Source organism: Lissotriton vulgaris, chromosome 11 (genome assembly GCF_964263255.1).
Source record: "Lissotriton vulgaris chromosome 11, aLisVul1.2, whole genome shotgun sequence".
NCBI classification, from domain to species: Eukaryota; Metazoa; Chordata; class Amphibia; order Caudata; family Salamandridae; genus Lissotriton; species Lissotriton vulgaris.
This window is the reverse complement of record NC_141699.1, coordinates 422,059,133-422,077,534: the sequence shown is the minus strand read 5'-3', so window position 1 is coordinate 422,077,534 and position 18,402 is coordinate 422,059,133. Positions and strand designations below refer to the sequence as shown.

The 18,402-nt window shown below is 41.6% G+C and overlaps 1 protein-coding gene across 1 annotated transcript; it reads left to right on the top strand.

Annotated features, from left to right (window-relative positions):
- The first annotated feature begins 545 nt into the window (after positions 1 to 545).
- Positions 546 to 14,734, top strand: LOC147679928 (gastrokine-1-like). The gene is made up of 6 exons (XM_086943496.1): positions 546 to 639; positions 1,403 to 1,456; positions 5,307 to 5,444; positions 5,780 to 5,902; positions 11,556 to 11,691; positions 14,471 to 14,734. The coding sequence occupies exons 1-6, from the start codon at positions 628 to 630 to the stop codon at positions 14,548 to 14,550; spliced, it is 543 nt and encodes a 180-aa protein (XP_086799622.1). The 5' UTR covers positions 546 to 627; the 3' UTR covers positions 14,551 to 14,734.
- Positions 14,735 to 18,402: the final 3,668 nt, after the last annotated feature.

The window sequence follows — 18,402 nt, the reverse complement described above, 5'->3', positions numbered from 1 at the left end:
TGAGTGCGGTGTTTGCATCATGGCGTGCTGATAATTCAAGGAAAGTACCTTTAAACAAGACAACATATTCAACATCTCAATGATGCATGTTTTTGGAAAATAATTTTATTGTTGATTAATGCCAGGCCATCAACATGTGCATTCCGCAAGGGTAAGTCTAAGCAAACTACTGATGTCAAATGTATTGTAGCCTCAAACGCCCTACTTGACTGTGAACATGATTGAGTGGGAGTACATTACAAATATTCTGATATAAGAGCAGCCATGTTGACTACACTCAAATGTGAAAGAATGCCAAGGAATCTCTGCCAATGTAAACCAGTCTTGAAATGTATTAAAACGTTTATCACATCTGTTCAACATGGGCGCACAGGGCAAGGCGGCAAAACCAACAATGCTGGGAAGGATCCAATAGCAAATGCTGCCAAGGTGTACAACAGCAACCTATCCTGGCATTCAGCAAGGTGATGAAGACTTTCCAAAAAGATACAACAGGTGCCTAGGAGATATCAGTTTGTCCCCACCTTTGCAATTGTTCTAAAACAGATATAAAGCCTTTGGTGTTGGTTGGTAACTCACTCTTTGCTAGATTCTTCTCAGCCGCGTGCCGCCCCACTGGAGAGGAACATGAAGGCTGCTGTAAGTAGACCTCTTTACTGTGCCTTCTAGTAGCTGAAACTTCAGTATAAAGGTGTGGTTTAGAAGAATGTGTTTCATGTAAAATGGGACTGCTCACTATTGAGTGTAAGTAAGCAGGATGCCAAAGAATGAGCAACATGTTTTGGATCAAATGTAGAAGAGTATCATAGATCTATGTGGGCCACACCAGGACGATGGCACCTGGGCCAGATATTTTCATAAAATTTCATGAGTGTTATGTGGAGAGGTGTGGTGCAGCGACCAGGGCAGCTGACTTCGGGGCACAGGGCTCACAGTTCATCCCCTGCGGCTGCAGCTCAGCTCAGCAACATGCGACTCTGGGCAATAGTTCACTTAATTTCCACAATGGCCCCCAGCGCCTTGAGACCCGTAAGCATAAGTAGTTGCGCTTTACAAATACGGATTTACATTTTTTATGTATAGCACTTTCTCCAGGACTGATCCCCTTCTGTCACCTAAGTGAATTCAAGGTGTGAATTTAGTGTATCTGATTAGTGTATACTAAAAGCACTGTAATTCGAAGTTCAGCACACCTAGACAAATGTATTCCCACCAACTGCATCATTTAAAATAAAAGGTCTGCATCCAGCTGTAGTCCAGCACCTGGATAGCCTCACAGGGGTGATTAGCCGTGTTATACAAATCCAGTTTGATTGATTGATTGAGTCCATCAAATGTTTGCAATAAAATAATTCTTTCTGTGATGCATAACAAAACCAATCATTTTTTATTTGCGTTTCAGATTTTCTTTGCTGCTCTTTTGGGAGTCTTCCTGACACAATCTCTGGCCAATGATGTAAGTGGATCTATTATGTTGGGATAGCAATAGAATCAGTGTTGGCTCAGCAATGGAAAGCAGTTAACTATTCCACTTAACAATAGAGAAGCAATCCTAGGTTTGTCATTCTTGATGTAACGGGCAGTATTAAACCTGTATTTGTGCCAGTTGAGCATTTCTGATTGTGTTTGATCATCATTAAAATCAGTTTTATCTTGTCATTTTATTGTGTTATACTCTGTTGACAAGAGCTCACTGTTATTCATCTCAGTCTTTGACTGATGGTGTTGTTTCTCCTAGATCCATAGTCATTAGCATTGCTTAGAATTTTTATACAGTGCCTTTAAAGCAAAATGTTTGCAGGTTTTAGGATGATTGCGCATGGTTTATCTGGGGTAACTAACATTCATTTGTGTCAAACCAAATTGCGGCTTTCGCCTGTCCTTTGCCCATTTGTATCTGTCTGCCTAACGTTATGGGGATGATTATAGGAAAACACATGGTTGGCTATAAAAGTGATTTGTTCACCATCACATTTTGTACCATGGATCAGTATTGTTGGCCATCATATCAAAATAGTAAAACCATAGATTTTACTTGTTGGTCATGGATCCACTTGGTTGATAAGGGATCAGCATGTATGACAATACACTGGTGTTGTTGATCATTATTCAACATTTATCATCAGCAGCGATCTACAATGTTGACAATAGTTTCATATTATGGCCCAATGATCACTATTGTTGACTACGGTAAAATTGTAGGCCATAAATTCTACTTGTTGATAATGGATTGGCAGGCTTGGCCAAATGTCCGTGTTGTTGGCCTTGGGTTAAAGTTGAGGACCGCTGATAATCATTATTGAAAGTTTATATGCATTGTTGAACATTTATCATTATCGACCACAGATCAGCATTTTTGATCATTGATAAAGCTTTACCATTACTGGCAACTGGTTACATTTGGTGAGCATGAAGTAAAATTGCTGACCATAAATTAGATCTGCTAAGCATGCATTGGCATTGTTGACCAGAAATCAGCATTGGTAACCCTGGATTGTCATCATTGGTCTTTTGTTGTTCATCCTTGATCGGAAAGCATTGTTCACATAAATCAGCTTTGGAGACCATGGATTAGCATTGACAGCTATATGACACTGATGTCCCCATCCTGATACTGTGAAACATGGATCTGCATTAGTGCTCCACAAGCCAGATTTTTGCCAAAGGATTTACATTTTTAACGATGGATCGGTGTTGCTGAACATAGGTCAGCAGTGTTGACCCTGGACCCTTTAGTAGGGATTAATATTGTGATGTTGGATTAGAGTTTTTTATCTGGGTCAGCATTCTTGGCTGTATCAAAGTTGAATCAGTCTATTTCTCCGTGGGTTTTCATTGCTGAAACTGGTAACATTTGTTTACAATTATGAGCATGACTAAGCAGAATTTGTATACCTTTGGATTGTTTATAGTGATGGGCACTATCAACCAGCTTAGGATGCGTCATGGAAGTTTTTCAAAACTTTCCTGTGTTATATTTACCAAATGTAGCCTCAATATGTCTCTACTACTAAATATTGTTACAAAAGTAAACAGTTCTAGAATGGTTACCAGGCAATTACCATATTTCTTCCAACTTAAAAAAAAACTAAATTGGGCATAGCTGTTTGAAAGACATTGCTTAATTAGAAAGGACATTTTTGATTGATTGCATCTTGATATCTTGGTAAGAGAGAAGGAGTTCCCTTAAGGCACAACTAAGTACAGGTTTAAAATAACAAACCTTATGACGTGACAATTACATACAACAAATGCATAGGGAAAGTTAAAAATTCATTTATTTTGAATACATTAAAAAAAAAACATTTAATAGGGATAACTGAAATAGATCCCTAATCTAAAACAAAAGTAAAATTGAGACAGTACAGTTAATTGTGACCTGCACAATTACAAGGAGACAGAACAGTTACAACATACAATTGTTGGATACAGATTTGTATATTCTTGCTCCGATCTGATAACACCAGTATTGTATCGCTACCACCTCAGCATATCAATTGCAGTGTTGGAGACTTGAATTATACAATTTTAGTTGCGTGGACGCGTTTTGTGATGTTTCTTATTATAGCCACCTTTATCAAGACAAGTGAATTGTCTGCCAAGCACAGGGGGTGTATACAGTCGCCCGTGTACGGATATCCCGATCTCCCAACTTCTTACAGGTAATGTCGCAGGGGATTGTTGAAGGAAAGGAATTCACGGTTAGGCTGCTTGGGAATTACCTAATGGGACGGTAAATAACTCCGCTGTCCTTAGGCTCCCTTCTATGGCCAAATATAGCGGGAGACTACCTCATCAGTGTTAAAGAGTTCTGTTCTCTGTGGGGGTCCGAGTCGAGTTTCTTGATATTTTGAACAATTGTTGTTGTTAGCTCAAAGCAGCATGCTTGCTTCCCTGTATTAGGTTGTCTGTCATGTTAACATCAAGAAACCAAAACAGTGAATATAAACCAAATCCGACTCCAAAGTGAACAGTCTTGAAGAAACTTCTAGGCCACATCCTCTTTGTGCCAGGAAGAAAGTAACACAACCTAGTGATCTGCCTCAATGTCTGAGTGTTTTTAGTGCGGTCTGGATTTAGCCTCTAGGCCTAGGAACCAGAGGCCTAAGGCCAGATAAAGTGAGTGTGTGTATATGGGTGCCTGTGTGGCCCGCCCACACCCTCCCTATCAAAATTACCGTCAGTCAAAGATAGCTTTGGGTCCTTTCTCCTCTTAATGTGATTTTAAATATGTTCAATGTCAAAATGTTCTATGCAATTTGAGTGCAGATTGATTTTCCCTATAGCGAAAAAAACAGAATGATAATGAAAAAAAAATCTAAAGCTACCATAACATATTTCTGAGTTGTACATTTCACGTGACACTTCCTTTTGCAATAGTCTTTTCCTGGGATGCAATGCAATAGCCATTAACCACTTAGGTGCTGCGCCTATTCCAACGGCCGACGGCACCACTACCTCAGGAGTGCTGCCGTCGGACGTTCGAACCTCACCTGCGCAATGGAACGTTCAGCACTGGAGCTGGACGTTCCATAGCTGCTAAGAGGTTAGGACATAATCAACCAACCCTCAGGACCTCCCATCTAGAACTAATGAAAACATAGTGAATCTTTGCCAGGAGTATATATTATTTTTTCTTTAGAATAATCAGTCACTTCTAGGTGTTCTCTTTTAGGAATGATACAAAGGAATTTTGGGAAATTGTTGAGTTGGACGTCAGAAACTAGAGTTATTCGTTATGCAACAAAAATGAAAGCCTATTATCACAAGTTCCAAAATAAAACAAGCAATAGCAAAGGGAGTAGGTTTTAACTCGTATGACAAAAGCAATGAACAAAATACCTAGGACAGAGCCAAACAATTATGAAATGACTGTTTTGTGCTAAAGTGCATAAATGGGGTAAATAGCTAAAAGTTTAACAGCAGTGTACTTTTCTGATGTAAACTAGGCCCACTTGTATTCCGGTGGAGGCAGCAGGCTACATCCAGAAAACCAACAGATAGAATATGAGACTAAATTATTCTTGTGGACTAATCCAAGATGTGATTGACAATGTATAAAGCCGATCCCTGCGGGTTCCTGTAGCCAATGGCTGAAGGAGGCTGAGCCAAAGCTCCTTAAAGTATAGATGAATGGCTTTTATGCACGTCAAAGCTCAACATTTCTTTTCACGCAATACTTTCTTCACCCAGCTGTGCAGTGCATTGCTGCAGATATGCTTTCTGGATCCCTGAAAGGGTATCTTTACTGGGTAGTGGATTGTACCCTATATGCAGTTGACTAATGTGTATGTTTCTCAATGCAGTCGGTCAGGCTCACCAATAAAGGCAACATTGGTGGTGACGTGCACCAGACGGTGAATATCAACAACCAGGATCACATTGCCAACATCGACACCAACGCCGGCTGGAACTCCTGGAACTCCATCTGGGACTACGGCAATGTGAGTTCTAGCCAGGAGGCAAAACAAAATCCTCCTCTTGCTTGTCTGCTGGCAGTATGCTGTTTTAGTTCCAGTGGTGGTAAACCACCACCGCTCCAGTTGCCTTTCTTGTATTTAAATTAGGTGGCCTGATGTACCTTCCACAATGGCGGCACCGGCCTTTGTTATTTTAACAAAAGACGTTTTATGTTTTCTCCTGGGAGCCTATCTTAGCACTATCTTTCACAAATTTTCAGATGTCTTGTCACAAATTTTTGCTGCTCCTATTCTATCTCTCCAATAACCTCTGCCCAAACTCAGAAATTAGACTTCTAATTAGAATGCTTGTTTTGCAGGGGTTTGTTGCAACTCGAGTGTTTGCCAAGAAAGCCTGCTACGTCAACAGGATGAACCGGAACCAAGTACCTAGCATCCAAGAACTGGCTCAATTTACCAAAGAAAAGCAGGCAACTCAAAAGGTGAGACTGAATGATGAGGTGTGATCTAAAACCTAAGTTGTCAACTGGGGAACTTGAGATATGTTGAGCATAACCAGGGTCGGACTGGGACAGGAAATAGGCCTGGGCACTAACATTAAGATGGCTCCCGTTTGCAAACCAGATAGCTTAAAAATAGCACAATTTGTATTACTTAGATATTATTTCATCCCTCTTTCCATATGCATGATCAGTTCTAGACACAGTGAGCCACAGTTTTAAGTCACATTTGTGTACACATTTCAGTTGCATTTTCAATTCAGTTTCATTCAGAACAAATCTTACTGTAAACGTTTGCTTACCTTTTCATCTTGTTCTAGCCAGAATAGTTAACAACATTTTTTAATGTTTCACCGTTTTATATTGTTTTCTTCAAAGGCTCATTTTAGAATTTTTAACAATGAATGGCATTGCAGGCGCGATTACCTCAGAACCTCATCTAAAATGCTAAACAAGCAGTTACATATCATACGTTGTGACGTAGAAGGAGTGTCGAGCAGTACGAAGTACCTTGACCTAGGATCTCTTTCTAGATTTATGATTAAGCTGTGGCATAGTAGGTACAGTATCCTATGTGTCTTTTATTACATGAATCCTTTTTGGTCGGACTCCCTGTCAGCACTCCCTGGTTACAACCTGGACTTCCTCCCCCCCCCACACAGAGTGCAACTTTTGGTCACAGAAAGGGTGGCCTTGCGATATACAGCTCCATAAAGAGCATCTATGCAGTAGCGTCCCTGGCACACAACCTAGCCCCACCAAATGTGATGCAAGTCGTATGAATATCTACCCGGGTGTAGGATAAAAAGGAGGACATAATCTTGATAAACCTCTACTTACATCAGCAAGAAAAAAACTGAGGAGCCCAGAAGCTGAAGGAAAAGCTCATAAAATTACTAAGGGCTGAGAAAACAAACAGCATGATTATCAGCGGCGATTTCAATCTAAATATGCTCTGTAATCGAACTGCAGATACCAATTAAGAGGAGGACCCATTTGTATGGGAATCAAGTTCTCAAGATAACACCTCTGGATGTAGAAGCTCGAAAACAGCACAGAGACTACTATCAACATTAGAAGAGGTGGGCTTCAGAGCACTTAATGGCAGATGTTCAGGGGACCGCCATCAAGCAGCAACGTTCCACAGCGCAACAGCCAGCTCTACAATTGACTTCACATTCTTCTCGTGCAGTCTGTATCGAATGGCAAGGCATTTACGCATTGGCTCACTAGACCACAGCAACCACTTGACCCAAGAAGTCACGATCGATGCTTTCTCAATACTATGTCCACCAACTGCTAATGAGCATAGCTCAGAATATACTGCTAATAAGAGGTGGAAAAAATGCAGAAGATGATCCACAAAGTCTCCTTTCTCATGCTAAGCAGGCATTAGGTGAAGCACAAACACCAACACCAGACCCAATTGAGAGCTAGGAGGTGTTTATAAAAACACTACGAAACAACACTGGAACAAAAAAGGGAACCCCCCGTTCTCAAGGAGCAGTCCAAGCCCTGAAGCACAGGAAACACCCAAATTTCAGAAATAAAAATCATCTAAAAAAGCTAAAAACCCTGATTAATCATACTCTTCGAAGACTGAGGAAAGACCCCACTGCTCAACAGGAGCTGAGACGGCTAAAGGGTGATCTGCAGAAATCTGATTTGGTCCAGACTGCTATACGACGCACAGTTTTGGCAAAAGATTAACAATCTGACCAGCGAGCAGAGTCAGGGAATCAAATCTTTTGCCACAGAAGAGGCCTGGACAACTTTCCTTGGCTCACACTTTAAAGAAGCTTATGAAATCAGACAAAGGACATACAATCCCACGTACCACCCAGAAGCCCGACAACTGTAGTTCAACTAAATTCAAGCACCAGAACACGAAATCTCAATCACAAATGCACAGATCTGTAAACGAATTTCAAAGGGAAAATGCAAGGGCTCGCCAGGACAAAATGTGATTCCCCCCATACTGTTTAAACAAGAGCCGGAATTCTGGGCGGCCGTACTCAAACCAATGTTTGAAAAAACCTTGCAAACAACAACAATTCAGTCATCCTGAAGGGGAGCAATCATTTCCCCAATTTATAAAAAAGGAAACAGGAACGACCCAAGAAGTTACTGTTTAGTAGTCCTACTTGACAACGAGGCCAAATATTTTACTGGCCTATTACTCCAGGAATTAACATTGTGGGCAGCAGAAGACAGCAATTCCATACAACCAAACCAGCTTATGCAAAAATATGGGGACGACCACCAATATATTAGCTCTATCTCTAATGATTGACACTGCACTCGAGGCAAAACAACCTCTATATCTGATGTTACCTCGATTATAGCTCTGCATTCGACCATGTTAACAGAAACCATTTGTGGCAAAAAATGTAAAAAGCTGAACATTCCTCCGCTGCTCCTAAACCAATTAATCCTCTTTCACAGCAACACCTGGGTGCAAGTTAAACTAGGTGCAGTAGAATATCTATCAAGGAAGATCCCAACAAGCACAGGGGCAAAACAAGGTTGTGTGCTTGCACCAACAGTTTTAACCTCTTTATGGCAGAGCTAACAATCTTCCTGAATGAAAGCGATTTGCATGCACCCAAGTTAGGGGGAGGATCTAGCTATCCAATTTATTCTATGCTGACGATCTGGTGCTCATTAGCTGGACCCTGGTAGGCCTACAGCAGTTTCTGGACATCACGTTGCAATATTCTGCAATAAATATGCAAAGTATCAACCAAGAAAAATCCAAAATATGTGTATTAACAAGCACAAAGCGAAAACACCAAATAACTGGTACTTGGCATTGAGGAAGCTGGAGGCCATCCTTGAATACAGATACGTAGGGGCCATTATAGACTACAAGGGCAATATCAAGCCACAATGCAAAGCCATAAAAAAAGAGAGGACTAATGACAGCGGTAGCTATAAGGAATCTAAAAATCAAAATCACTGGATCAAGTCTCCTCCTTCTAACAAGGGCAATCCAGGCAAAATTAATTCCATCTATTGTTTATGGCAGCGAAGCAATGAGAGGGAGGGACGCTGACACTGTAGACGGTGCTGTAGCAAGAGCACTGCGAATGATCTTCGGCTTGCTGGGGTATACATCCCCCACACAGATGAGGCTTGAATTTGGGCTCCCGAGAGAAGAGCTGGCCCGCAAAGGAACACACATAAAAAGCTGTAACAAAATAAGCAGGGGAGAACCGAAAAAGCTAAATGCCCTTCTGTGGAAGGAACTACAAGCCAAAAAGAATTGCCCTGCAAGGCTATACCTGGAGGCCGCTATCAACCAGCTCGGGCTACGACAACTATGGGAACTCCCAGGGACCACGGCAGGCTTAAAAAAAGTAGTAAACAATATAGTCAGGAAGGAATCACTCTTGCAGGATGTAGCCTCCCTGGCAGAGCGTGCACATGGCTGGTTCACTGTACAATCTTACATTAAACTCTCGCCCTAAGCTTATCTCCAGACCGGCTTCTCCAAAAAGAAGAAAAAGAAGTTCTTGAAATTTCGCTTAGGGCTGCTGCCCTCCGCAAATCACCTGCATCACTGGCCACGCCATCCGATACCAGCAATGTGCCAACTATGTGGCAACGGCGAAGAAAACATAGTTCATTTTATTACTGTTTTTAGAGAACTACTACAGGAACGCCGCACCCTCCTGAGACCGCTTTTTATCAAAAGACGGATACAGTCTTGCAGGCAAGTGGTGCTGGCATGCTTCTTCGGTGACTACGTCCAACTGAGCTGCCACATGGTAAAATTTCTTGTAGCCACTGAAGATCACCTTTACAAACTCAAAGAACGTACTAAAGATAACAGCTGTCTGGATACAGAGCGGAACATAGCACCATGATCCTCACTGAGAAGGCTCCTGCTCACATCAGGCCGGACGCAGGAAGTACAACAACGGCATCCGGCGCACTTCCTGTCGTCTAAGAGGTCAAACTAATCAGGTGGGAATGAGGGTTTAGCATGAAAATTGGTCCTCACTGATCATCATTGATCCAAACTCTTAAACCCGAAGAATCAACAGCACCGATCTGAAAAACTAAGCCAGCATGGCTCAGATGCTTCTCAGAAACTCCCGCTTTCTGAGCAACTGACTCTGTGTATCTTCTAAAGGCTCTTATAGGAATTCTTCTCTTCTAATGCGTGTCCTTTTGTATTACATGTTTTAATCATTTGTTGGACTGAAACAAAGTAAGCTTAAGATCAGGCGGTGGGCTATCTCATCCATCAATAGCTGCCATTTAACCTACGCAGGCCTAACTTGCCATGAACTTTAGACTCTAGAAATATTTGCACACTAAGCACTCCACGCGCTTTACAGTAATTCCCAAGTATGAATTTTAACTATGCCGTGGCTATCTTGACTACAGTCTTTAAGGCAACCCTGCGTGCACAGACTCGGCTAACTGTTCCTAAGACCAGTACAACACCACATGCACTCTGAGTAATGGAACTGTTTGCCTAGCCACTAGCACACACAACACTTTACTTTCTTGCTAAACACACCCCGCTGCGAAGGCAGTACTGACAGAAGAGGATTGGTCAAGCTTTTAGGCTAATTTTATGTGCATAAACTATTAACCACATTTTACTAGTTCTTATCCCTCATTCTCAATAGTGTTGTTTTACCTGTGAATTGCCACAATGCTGATGTAACCGGTCATGTTCTTCTTTTATAGTACGAAACCGTGTAAATCGACAAACGTTTGTAATGATTTTAATTAACTGTACAATTAAATGTACTTACTCAAAAGTGAATCCTTTCAGATTAACTAATACAATTTACTTTTCTGGTGCTTCTTTTATTGTAATTTGTATTTTTTATTTTAAATGCTTTGACCAATTCGTGAAGAGAAAAACAGGACATTTAAAAAAAATATATATATACTACTTTTACTGTTCCGAAATTAATCTTCCACAGTACTCAAGAGTATTTCAACTATCACTGTGGCTTCTCTGTCACTGTTTACTATGCATTGTGGAATAGTTTGCCCAATGCCTAATATGAGCCGGTGGTTTCCGGTGCTGGCACAGACACTTGCTCGTAAAATCGGCGAGTCTCATAGTTTGCCACAAGGTGGCACTGTGTGGGTAAATTAGAGATGACCTCAACAACAGTTAATTATGGAGTGAATAAATATTAAATATTACTATTACCTGGCGCTCAACCCATTCTTATAGCTTTCAGGCCTGAAATAGTCTGCAGTATCACACTTGTAGGAGTGTGATGGTTAGTAGTTGTGTTGTTACTAACATTTGCAGCGTGGCAGGGATAATGTGTGGTGCAAGCTGCAGTAGCCAAGTGATGAGAATCCTGGCACTTATTTTTGTACAAATTTAGCACTGAGTTTGCCTAATATGGATGCGATCGAAAATGGCCTTTGGTTGTGGGTTTTCAGGCAATGAAAATTGGGGCAGCTTTTCAGTAGATTCCCACCGATTTGACGTAGTAGTTTTTGAATCACTAACAATGCTCTTTCAGAAACTAGCCTACATACAGCTCAGGAAGACTGTTTTAGAAAAGGGGAATGATTGTCTGAGGCTCCAAATGACTGTACCTGCTTTAATGACTGAACGTTCACTCTCTGTCCCCTTCCTTTCCATCCTTAGGCCCCACAGGGAGCTCCCCCGCGCTCGCTGCAGTACGCTGCCACAAAGATGCCAGCTAAAGATCTGACCCAATATGGAAGACCCATAGAAGCCCTTTGCAGAGGAATCCCTACCTACCTGGCTGAGGAGGTGCAAGGTGAGTAACCACCAAACCAGAGTGTACGATGTACGTCCTGATCCCGCCCAGATTTCCCTCATACATGATCCAGACAAGCAATGACATACAATTAATCTAACTGGAACTCCATAAATGTGCATACAATTTCAATGGAAGGAATTTACTTTGGGGCTGGTTAGCTGGGTATCGGGCTTGGCACAAGAGCTGCTCTATGTCGGGTCCCTGAGAGGTAAAAGAAATGATCCCAGTGACAAGAAAGGCAACTTTTCTATATATTTTTTTCATTTACCCCTTTTTATCTGGGTTAATGTACCCTTCCCAGCAAATATTTATCAGAAGGGATGAACATGCTATGCTGTGTCTGGCACATATCCTGTGCCCTACTTACAGTGTTGTAGATTGGCTGGGGTATGGGTGCAGTCTGCTTGTAGTTCAGCTGTTGGTGTTCACTGCGGTATCTGGAACAAAGGTTCAGCAGTTTCCTCTGGGAGGTTCCCAGGCCTGAGTTTCTCTCTATATCTGACCACACCCTGACACTGGTGATGAACAAGCCCTTTTTTGCTGGGGATATGAATGTTACTTAAGAAACAACTCCTACTCCTCCAAAGCGGTGTGAGAAGAGCAGGATCTCCTCAATAATAGTTCCTCTACTTGGAGAACTTTTCCGGTTATGATTTCCAGGAGGCTGACTTAGCCTTGCTTTCAGTTTTTTCAGATGATAATTTGTGATACGTCAGTGCACAGAAACGAGCCCAGCTTTATTTGGATTCATATGAAGGCATTTTTTCTAGGCCTGTATTCTAACCAGTTGAAAAAAAAAATCCTCTTCTAATATGATCACTGACACCGCAAACCCACACTGTAATCCTCAACCTCTGAAAAATTCAGAAATGGACATTGTAAATACACGTACCTCAGAGAAAGAACTCCCTGCCTATGAGTTACACGTGAAAGTCATTTAGGGTTCAGTGGGGTAAGCAGCTGAGACCCCTGCTTTGCCATTTGGCACTAATGGTGCTCCCTCCTCAACTACTCCTGGCCTCAGATGTCAATGGAAACAGTGGAGGGACAGGAAGTGCGCAGGGCTGGAAGATTACGTTTACTTTCAATAAAGGATCGAAAGCTGCCTTCCCCTGTCACTTCAGAATCAAACACGAGGGTGTTGAAAGGATGAGTCAGTGAGAGTCCATATTTGTGATATCATTGGTGTTCAAAGTTTGCATAGTACCAGTACTACTATCCCTGGCGTTTTGGTGCATTGAAATCTATGCAGTGACAAAAACATGGAACTTTCTGCCTCAATCCCATAGTTTAAGGAAAAAGACGAACCTTTATAGGCTAAAGGCACAAAAAGTACAGAATTTACCGAGGCAGCATTATAATTGCAAATGTTGGTTCTTTATGCCGGAAACGTAACAAAGACAGAACACCCTGCCCCAAAGGTAAAACTCACAACTGATTAAACTTCATGGGCCAGTAGTAAAAGCACAAAGACCAACAGGAAATTCAGAAAGAATGAAAGTGTTTCTTATACAGACAGACTTTTTACAATAGCCATTTAACCCTTGGTGTACCACTGTTTTCTGACACCGTAACATGGGTATTTGCCACCTAGATAACTGCAGTTTTTAGGTCTAGGATTTGACAGTGCATCTGTCAACAATACCTATAACATGCTTAGAGTGGACTTTGGATACTACCCTTTCAATATTTGATTTTTTTGGGCCCGTCTCTTTCGACAATTGGCTCGAGACCTTCTTAATCACATCATGGCTCGGCCAATAGAAGCCTGCTGTTGACCTGGAAGCAATTGTCTGTTAGAATATATCTTTCCACCTCAAATGGAGTACTTGCTTTGAATACATAAGGGATTATTTTACAACAATAAGCCTCTCTGTCTTCTCCTGGTTACCAACCCGTCCACTTCCCTTCTTGTGCCAGCTCCAGCTTGCCCCATTCTGTCCCATTTCCCATATGTCTCTCTCCTCGATCCTTTCTCCTACGCCTCCCTCTTGTTTCTCTCTTTGACCCCTCCCTCTTTCCTAGGTGTTTCACTCTTTTGTTTCTGCCACCCCCACCTCCTCTCATCATGCCACCCTGCTATTCCTGCCTTTTTCACCTCCGTGTTGATCTTCGTGTCCCTCACACACCCTTCTAACCTGCTGACTTCTCATTAGTCTCTCCCGGTCCAGGGATGCTTTTTCTTTCTTTATTCAAGCTGATGGCAACTTTATTAAATATGGCTCCCTTGCTATCCCTTCATCCTTACATCCCATACGGTCTTCTTTTCGTTTTAAGGTGAAATGTAGCACAGGAGGTGAGCACCCTTGCCTGTCATAGAGACAATAACATCACTAGAATGAAGGTTCCCTTGCCCTCTGGCCTTCATTTTTTCTAGGGCAAAAGGCAGGGGAGCCCTGAATATAGACTAGCTTTCGTTTCTTACATGTGTCTGCCTCTAATGGGCTAACGCTATGTTTCCATGCGTGCAAAAATTAAACCAAGACCTGTTGGCTTTGCCAACGTTTGTTTTGTTTTTGCAGCTCATCTTTCCAAATTCTCCTGTCTCTGACATGCTGAAAGCTTTGTACGTAATGGGCGAGCATCCAAAACCTACCATGTCTTACAAATAGTGCATCTAAATATTCAAAAATATCAGGCAGGTATTCTTGGCCCCCAGGAAGACAGGTTTTGTGCAGCTGTTTCAGTACTTTCTAGTGTGAGCTGTGTGACGCATGTGTGATTTCAAAAAAAAATATGACTAGAGCTCCTCTTCCTTCTTTTCTTTTACTTCTAGGTGCCAGCTTTTATGTTGGAGTTTGTTTGAATGCTGGAATCCTGTGGGTGGTGGATGTCAACCTCTGCATCGGCATATAAGAACAGCACCCAGCTGGAGCTGGTACCCCCTGCCCCTGAATGTTCTTGTGTTGGCAGTCAGTGTGTTCTTTCTGCAGCTGTGATCCTTACGTTCCTCTCTAGTTGCCTTCAGTTCCCTTTTTGTGTGTGCCATGTAGGAGAAAGCCTCCTTCTGCTTGTCTAATAAAAAAAATATTGAAACCAACTTCATTTTGTTTTTTTCTTTCTTTTCTTTCTTTATTTGATTTATATTAAATTAGAATGTTTCTAAGGTCACTTCGAAGTGCATGTTTGCCTAGGGTGAAGCGCCCTGTCGATCTCAAGCTTTGAGGTGGAACAGGAAAATTGCTAGGAATGCTTGCTAATGGATGGTGGTGGGTGGTGGGGCTTTCTACAGGTTGCTTTTGCAGGCCGTTTGTCAGCATGTACCACTGTTCCGCATCAAGGGTCCACTCTGACCACACCCAAAGATGTTTCTTAGCTCCCAGGCAATCACAAATAGAAAATGTACTAGCTTGATACTTGAATGAGGAAAATAGACAGCTCGTTGCCCCACAAAACTCTACTGAACTTTCCCAGAGAGAGTTCATGTTTGGAAAGAAACAGAAACAGAACGCCACCTGTCAGAGACACCTTGGGGCATATTATCAAGGGGGTTTATCTCCGCTTTTTTGGCTTTAAAAGCCAAGAAAGCGGAGATAAAATTATCTCCCTATTACCAAGCTGTCGCTAACACCAGTTAGCGACAGCTAGTAGGAGATAGCGACCATCTTGGGCCCCACTTTGCATGTCAGTGATATTTATCACTAATGAGATGCAAAGTGGGCGTGCCAAGATGTTAGAGACTGAAAACAGTCGCTAACATCGCTATCTCCTATTACCAACCTTTGGAGATATTCGCGCTAAGCGGGAATATCTCCAAAAGCTAACACCTGCCCTGAGCAGTTCTTAGCCATGTTATCCAATGGGAGGTGGATAACATGGCTAAGAGCATTTGCTCGATAATGCATGAATATCGCTGACTTTTCAGCGATATTCATGCATTTCGGCCGTTTTTTATCGCATTTGCGATAAACCTTGTTAATAGCAAGGTTTATCTGCGATAAAAATCGCCGATGTGCGGCGATAATTTTTGTCTCTAAACAAGCTAGAGACAAAAATTATCGCTAGTTGTTGGTAATATGCCCCCTTATTTTTACTTAGGCTCTCTGTTATCTTTTCCCCAGAAAAGCACACACAAGGGGGCATATTACCAACAACTAGCGATAATTTTTGTCTCTAACTTGTTTAGAGACAAAAATTATCGCCGCACATCGGCGATTTTTATCGCAGATAAACCTTGCTATTAACAAGGTTTATCGCAAATGCGATAAAAAACGGCCGAAATGCATGAATATCGCTGAAAAGTCAGCGATATTCATGCATTATCGAGCAAATGCTCTTAGCCATGTTATCCACCTCCCATTGGATAACATGGCTAAGAACTGCTCAGGGCAGGTGTTAGCTTTTGGAGATATTCCCGCTTAGCGCGAATATCTCCAAAGGTTGGTAATAGGAGATAGCGATGTTAGCGACTGTTTTCAGTCTCTAACATCTTGGCACGCCCACTTTGCATCTCATTAGTGATAAATATCACTGACATGCAAAGTGGGGCCCAAGATGGTCGCTATCTCCTACTAGCTGTCGCTAACTGGTGTTAGCGACAGCTTGGTAATAGGGAGATAATTTTATCTCCGCTTTCTTGGCTTTTAAAGCCAAAAAAGCGGAGATAAACCCCCTTGATAATATGCCCCAAGATGCATAAAAGATTTTTTTTTAGGACTTATATGAGGCCTGAGCAAGTCATATCATATGTACAACTATTACAAAGTTCATAGCAATCATAAATGAGCAGAAATGAAACATTACGACCACAGACAACACAGTACATTAAACAAAGTCCTCTTTTCCATCACTAAAAATAATTAGCATTGCAAGGCTTGTTATGGTGAGGAGAGCAGTGGGTTATTCACCAGTACAGCTGATGGTGATGGCGGACAGCTTGGGGCTGTCTGCAAGTGCAGTTTGTTTATCTGAGAAGGCAGGGTATTGTCAAACTGCAGCCTTGACAGAAAATCAAGTTCTCTTATAGTCAAAAAATGCCATTTGCAACTGAAAGGATTAAGAAAGCTGATTTAAACTGTTTTCCAAAAGCATTGTGAAAATATGATTTGAACACGAAAATCAACGGAGAGTAGATAAAAAGACATTTTATCTGGGGGTTTTTGGCTCATGAATTGTACCGATTTCTCTGAACTATTCATAACACTACAATGTGATTGTAATGCTGTGACAAAGAATGTGTGTATGTATATTTTATTGTATTGTTTTTTATTGTGTGCTTTTCTCTTTTTTTAAATCGAATAAAGAATAATTGATTTATTGATTGCAACACGTGATGTCACGTGAGAGAACATTTATGAGAACTAATCTATGAAAAATATTTTCTTTCTATGCCAATACAAAACACTATTCAAAATATGAGTGTGTAGATATGCAAATATCAAAACTCACAAAGAATACATGGCGCGTTGTGATATAATAATACTGAAATGTAACAAAATAAGCAACAGTTATCAACCTATGCAGACATTAGGACCTTGGAGAATGATGGAGAGATGCACAATAGGATGGCCCCAGTATGCAAAGCACAGAACACATGACAGCACCCTCACACTTTACCAGAACCCTCACGACATCAAGCCTTTGTCGTCAGCTGCTGTTTGTGGGGCAGACCTTGTGCTCCAAACCTTGACCTCCATTTCCCTTCCGAGTTATGACCTACAGTTCTAGAAACATCATGCAATGCTCTTCATCGGCAGGTCTGAGGAGCCCTTACTAACTTTTAAGGAAAAATGAAGACACCCAAGATGTACTCCTTATCTTCAGCTTAGGTCTAAAGCTGTGCAAATTCTCTGTTCCCAAGTGACTGTGGGCTTTTTTCCGGTGGGAGGTTTCAGATGGCATCCTTTCTAATAAACCCACCGCCAACTAAGGGATAGGCAGTAGGTGGGTGGGCATACCATCAGGACACCTTGAGCTATTTATTGAGTGGACTGTGCCCTACTGGGACCAAGAGACCTCAATCCCCCTTCAGATAAAATGCTAGGCTCTGAAAACAGCCATTTGCATGAGTTCCTGTGTTTATGTCTTGTCTACTGTTATCCCTTTGCAAAGGCATCTATGGCCTGGGCTTTGCCCTGTGTCATTGCACTATACACTGGCACTACCCTTAAGCTGGTCCTGGAGAAACATTGTCTTTGAGGAGGAATTTATTGTACATTTCTTACTTAAACCTTCTGCTCAGTTGTACTTCGATGATGCGCTGAGAGACAGCTTAAGACATGGTAAGAGGTAAGCTTGGAGCCAGCGTATCCAATTCTCTTATTCAATGTAAAAAGTTTTTTTGCCTCCCATTGGCCGCAACTTTGCAAGCATGTCATACAACATAGAGGAAGGATTTCTTATTAGTTAAGACAGTGACCGACATAGGAGGGTACTAGGTAAGTCATACAATGTCTACAGCATTCCTGCAGATACTAGAAACCGGCACAGCCATAGCAGCTGGTGCAGTGTCTCACGGGGTCAGACGCTATAAGTCGTTCTTTAGATTAATTATCTGAACCTCAGGAATTGATACTTGTCTTGTGCTATGTTATGTAATGTTGCTCTTTTTCGTATAGTGAATTGACTGATAATCAATCAATTATCTTTTTCGATCATAGTAAAAGGATCATAAAAGCACATGTAAATAATTTACACTAACATATTTTTTTCTAAATTCTAATTTTAAGATTACAAATATTTCATCACAATTTCAGAATAAAGAAGCAA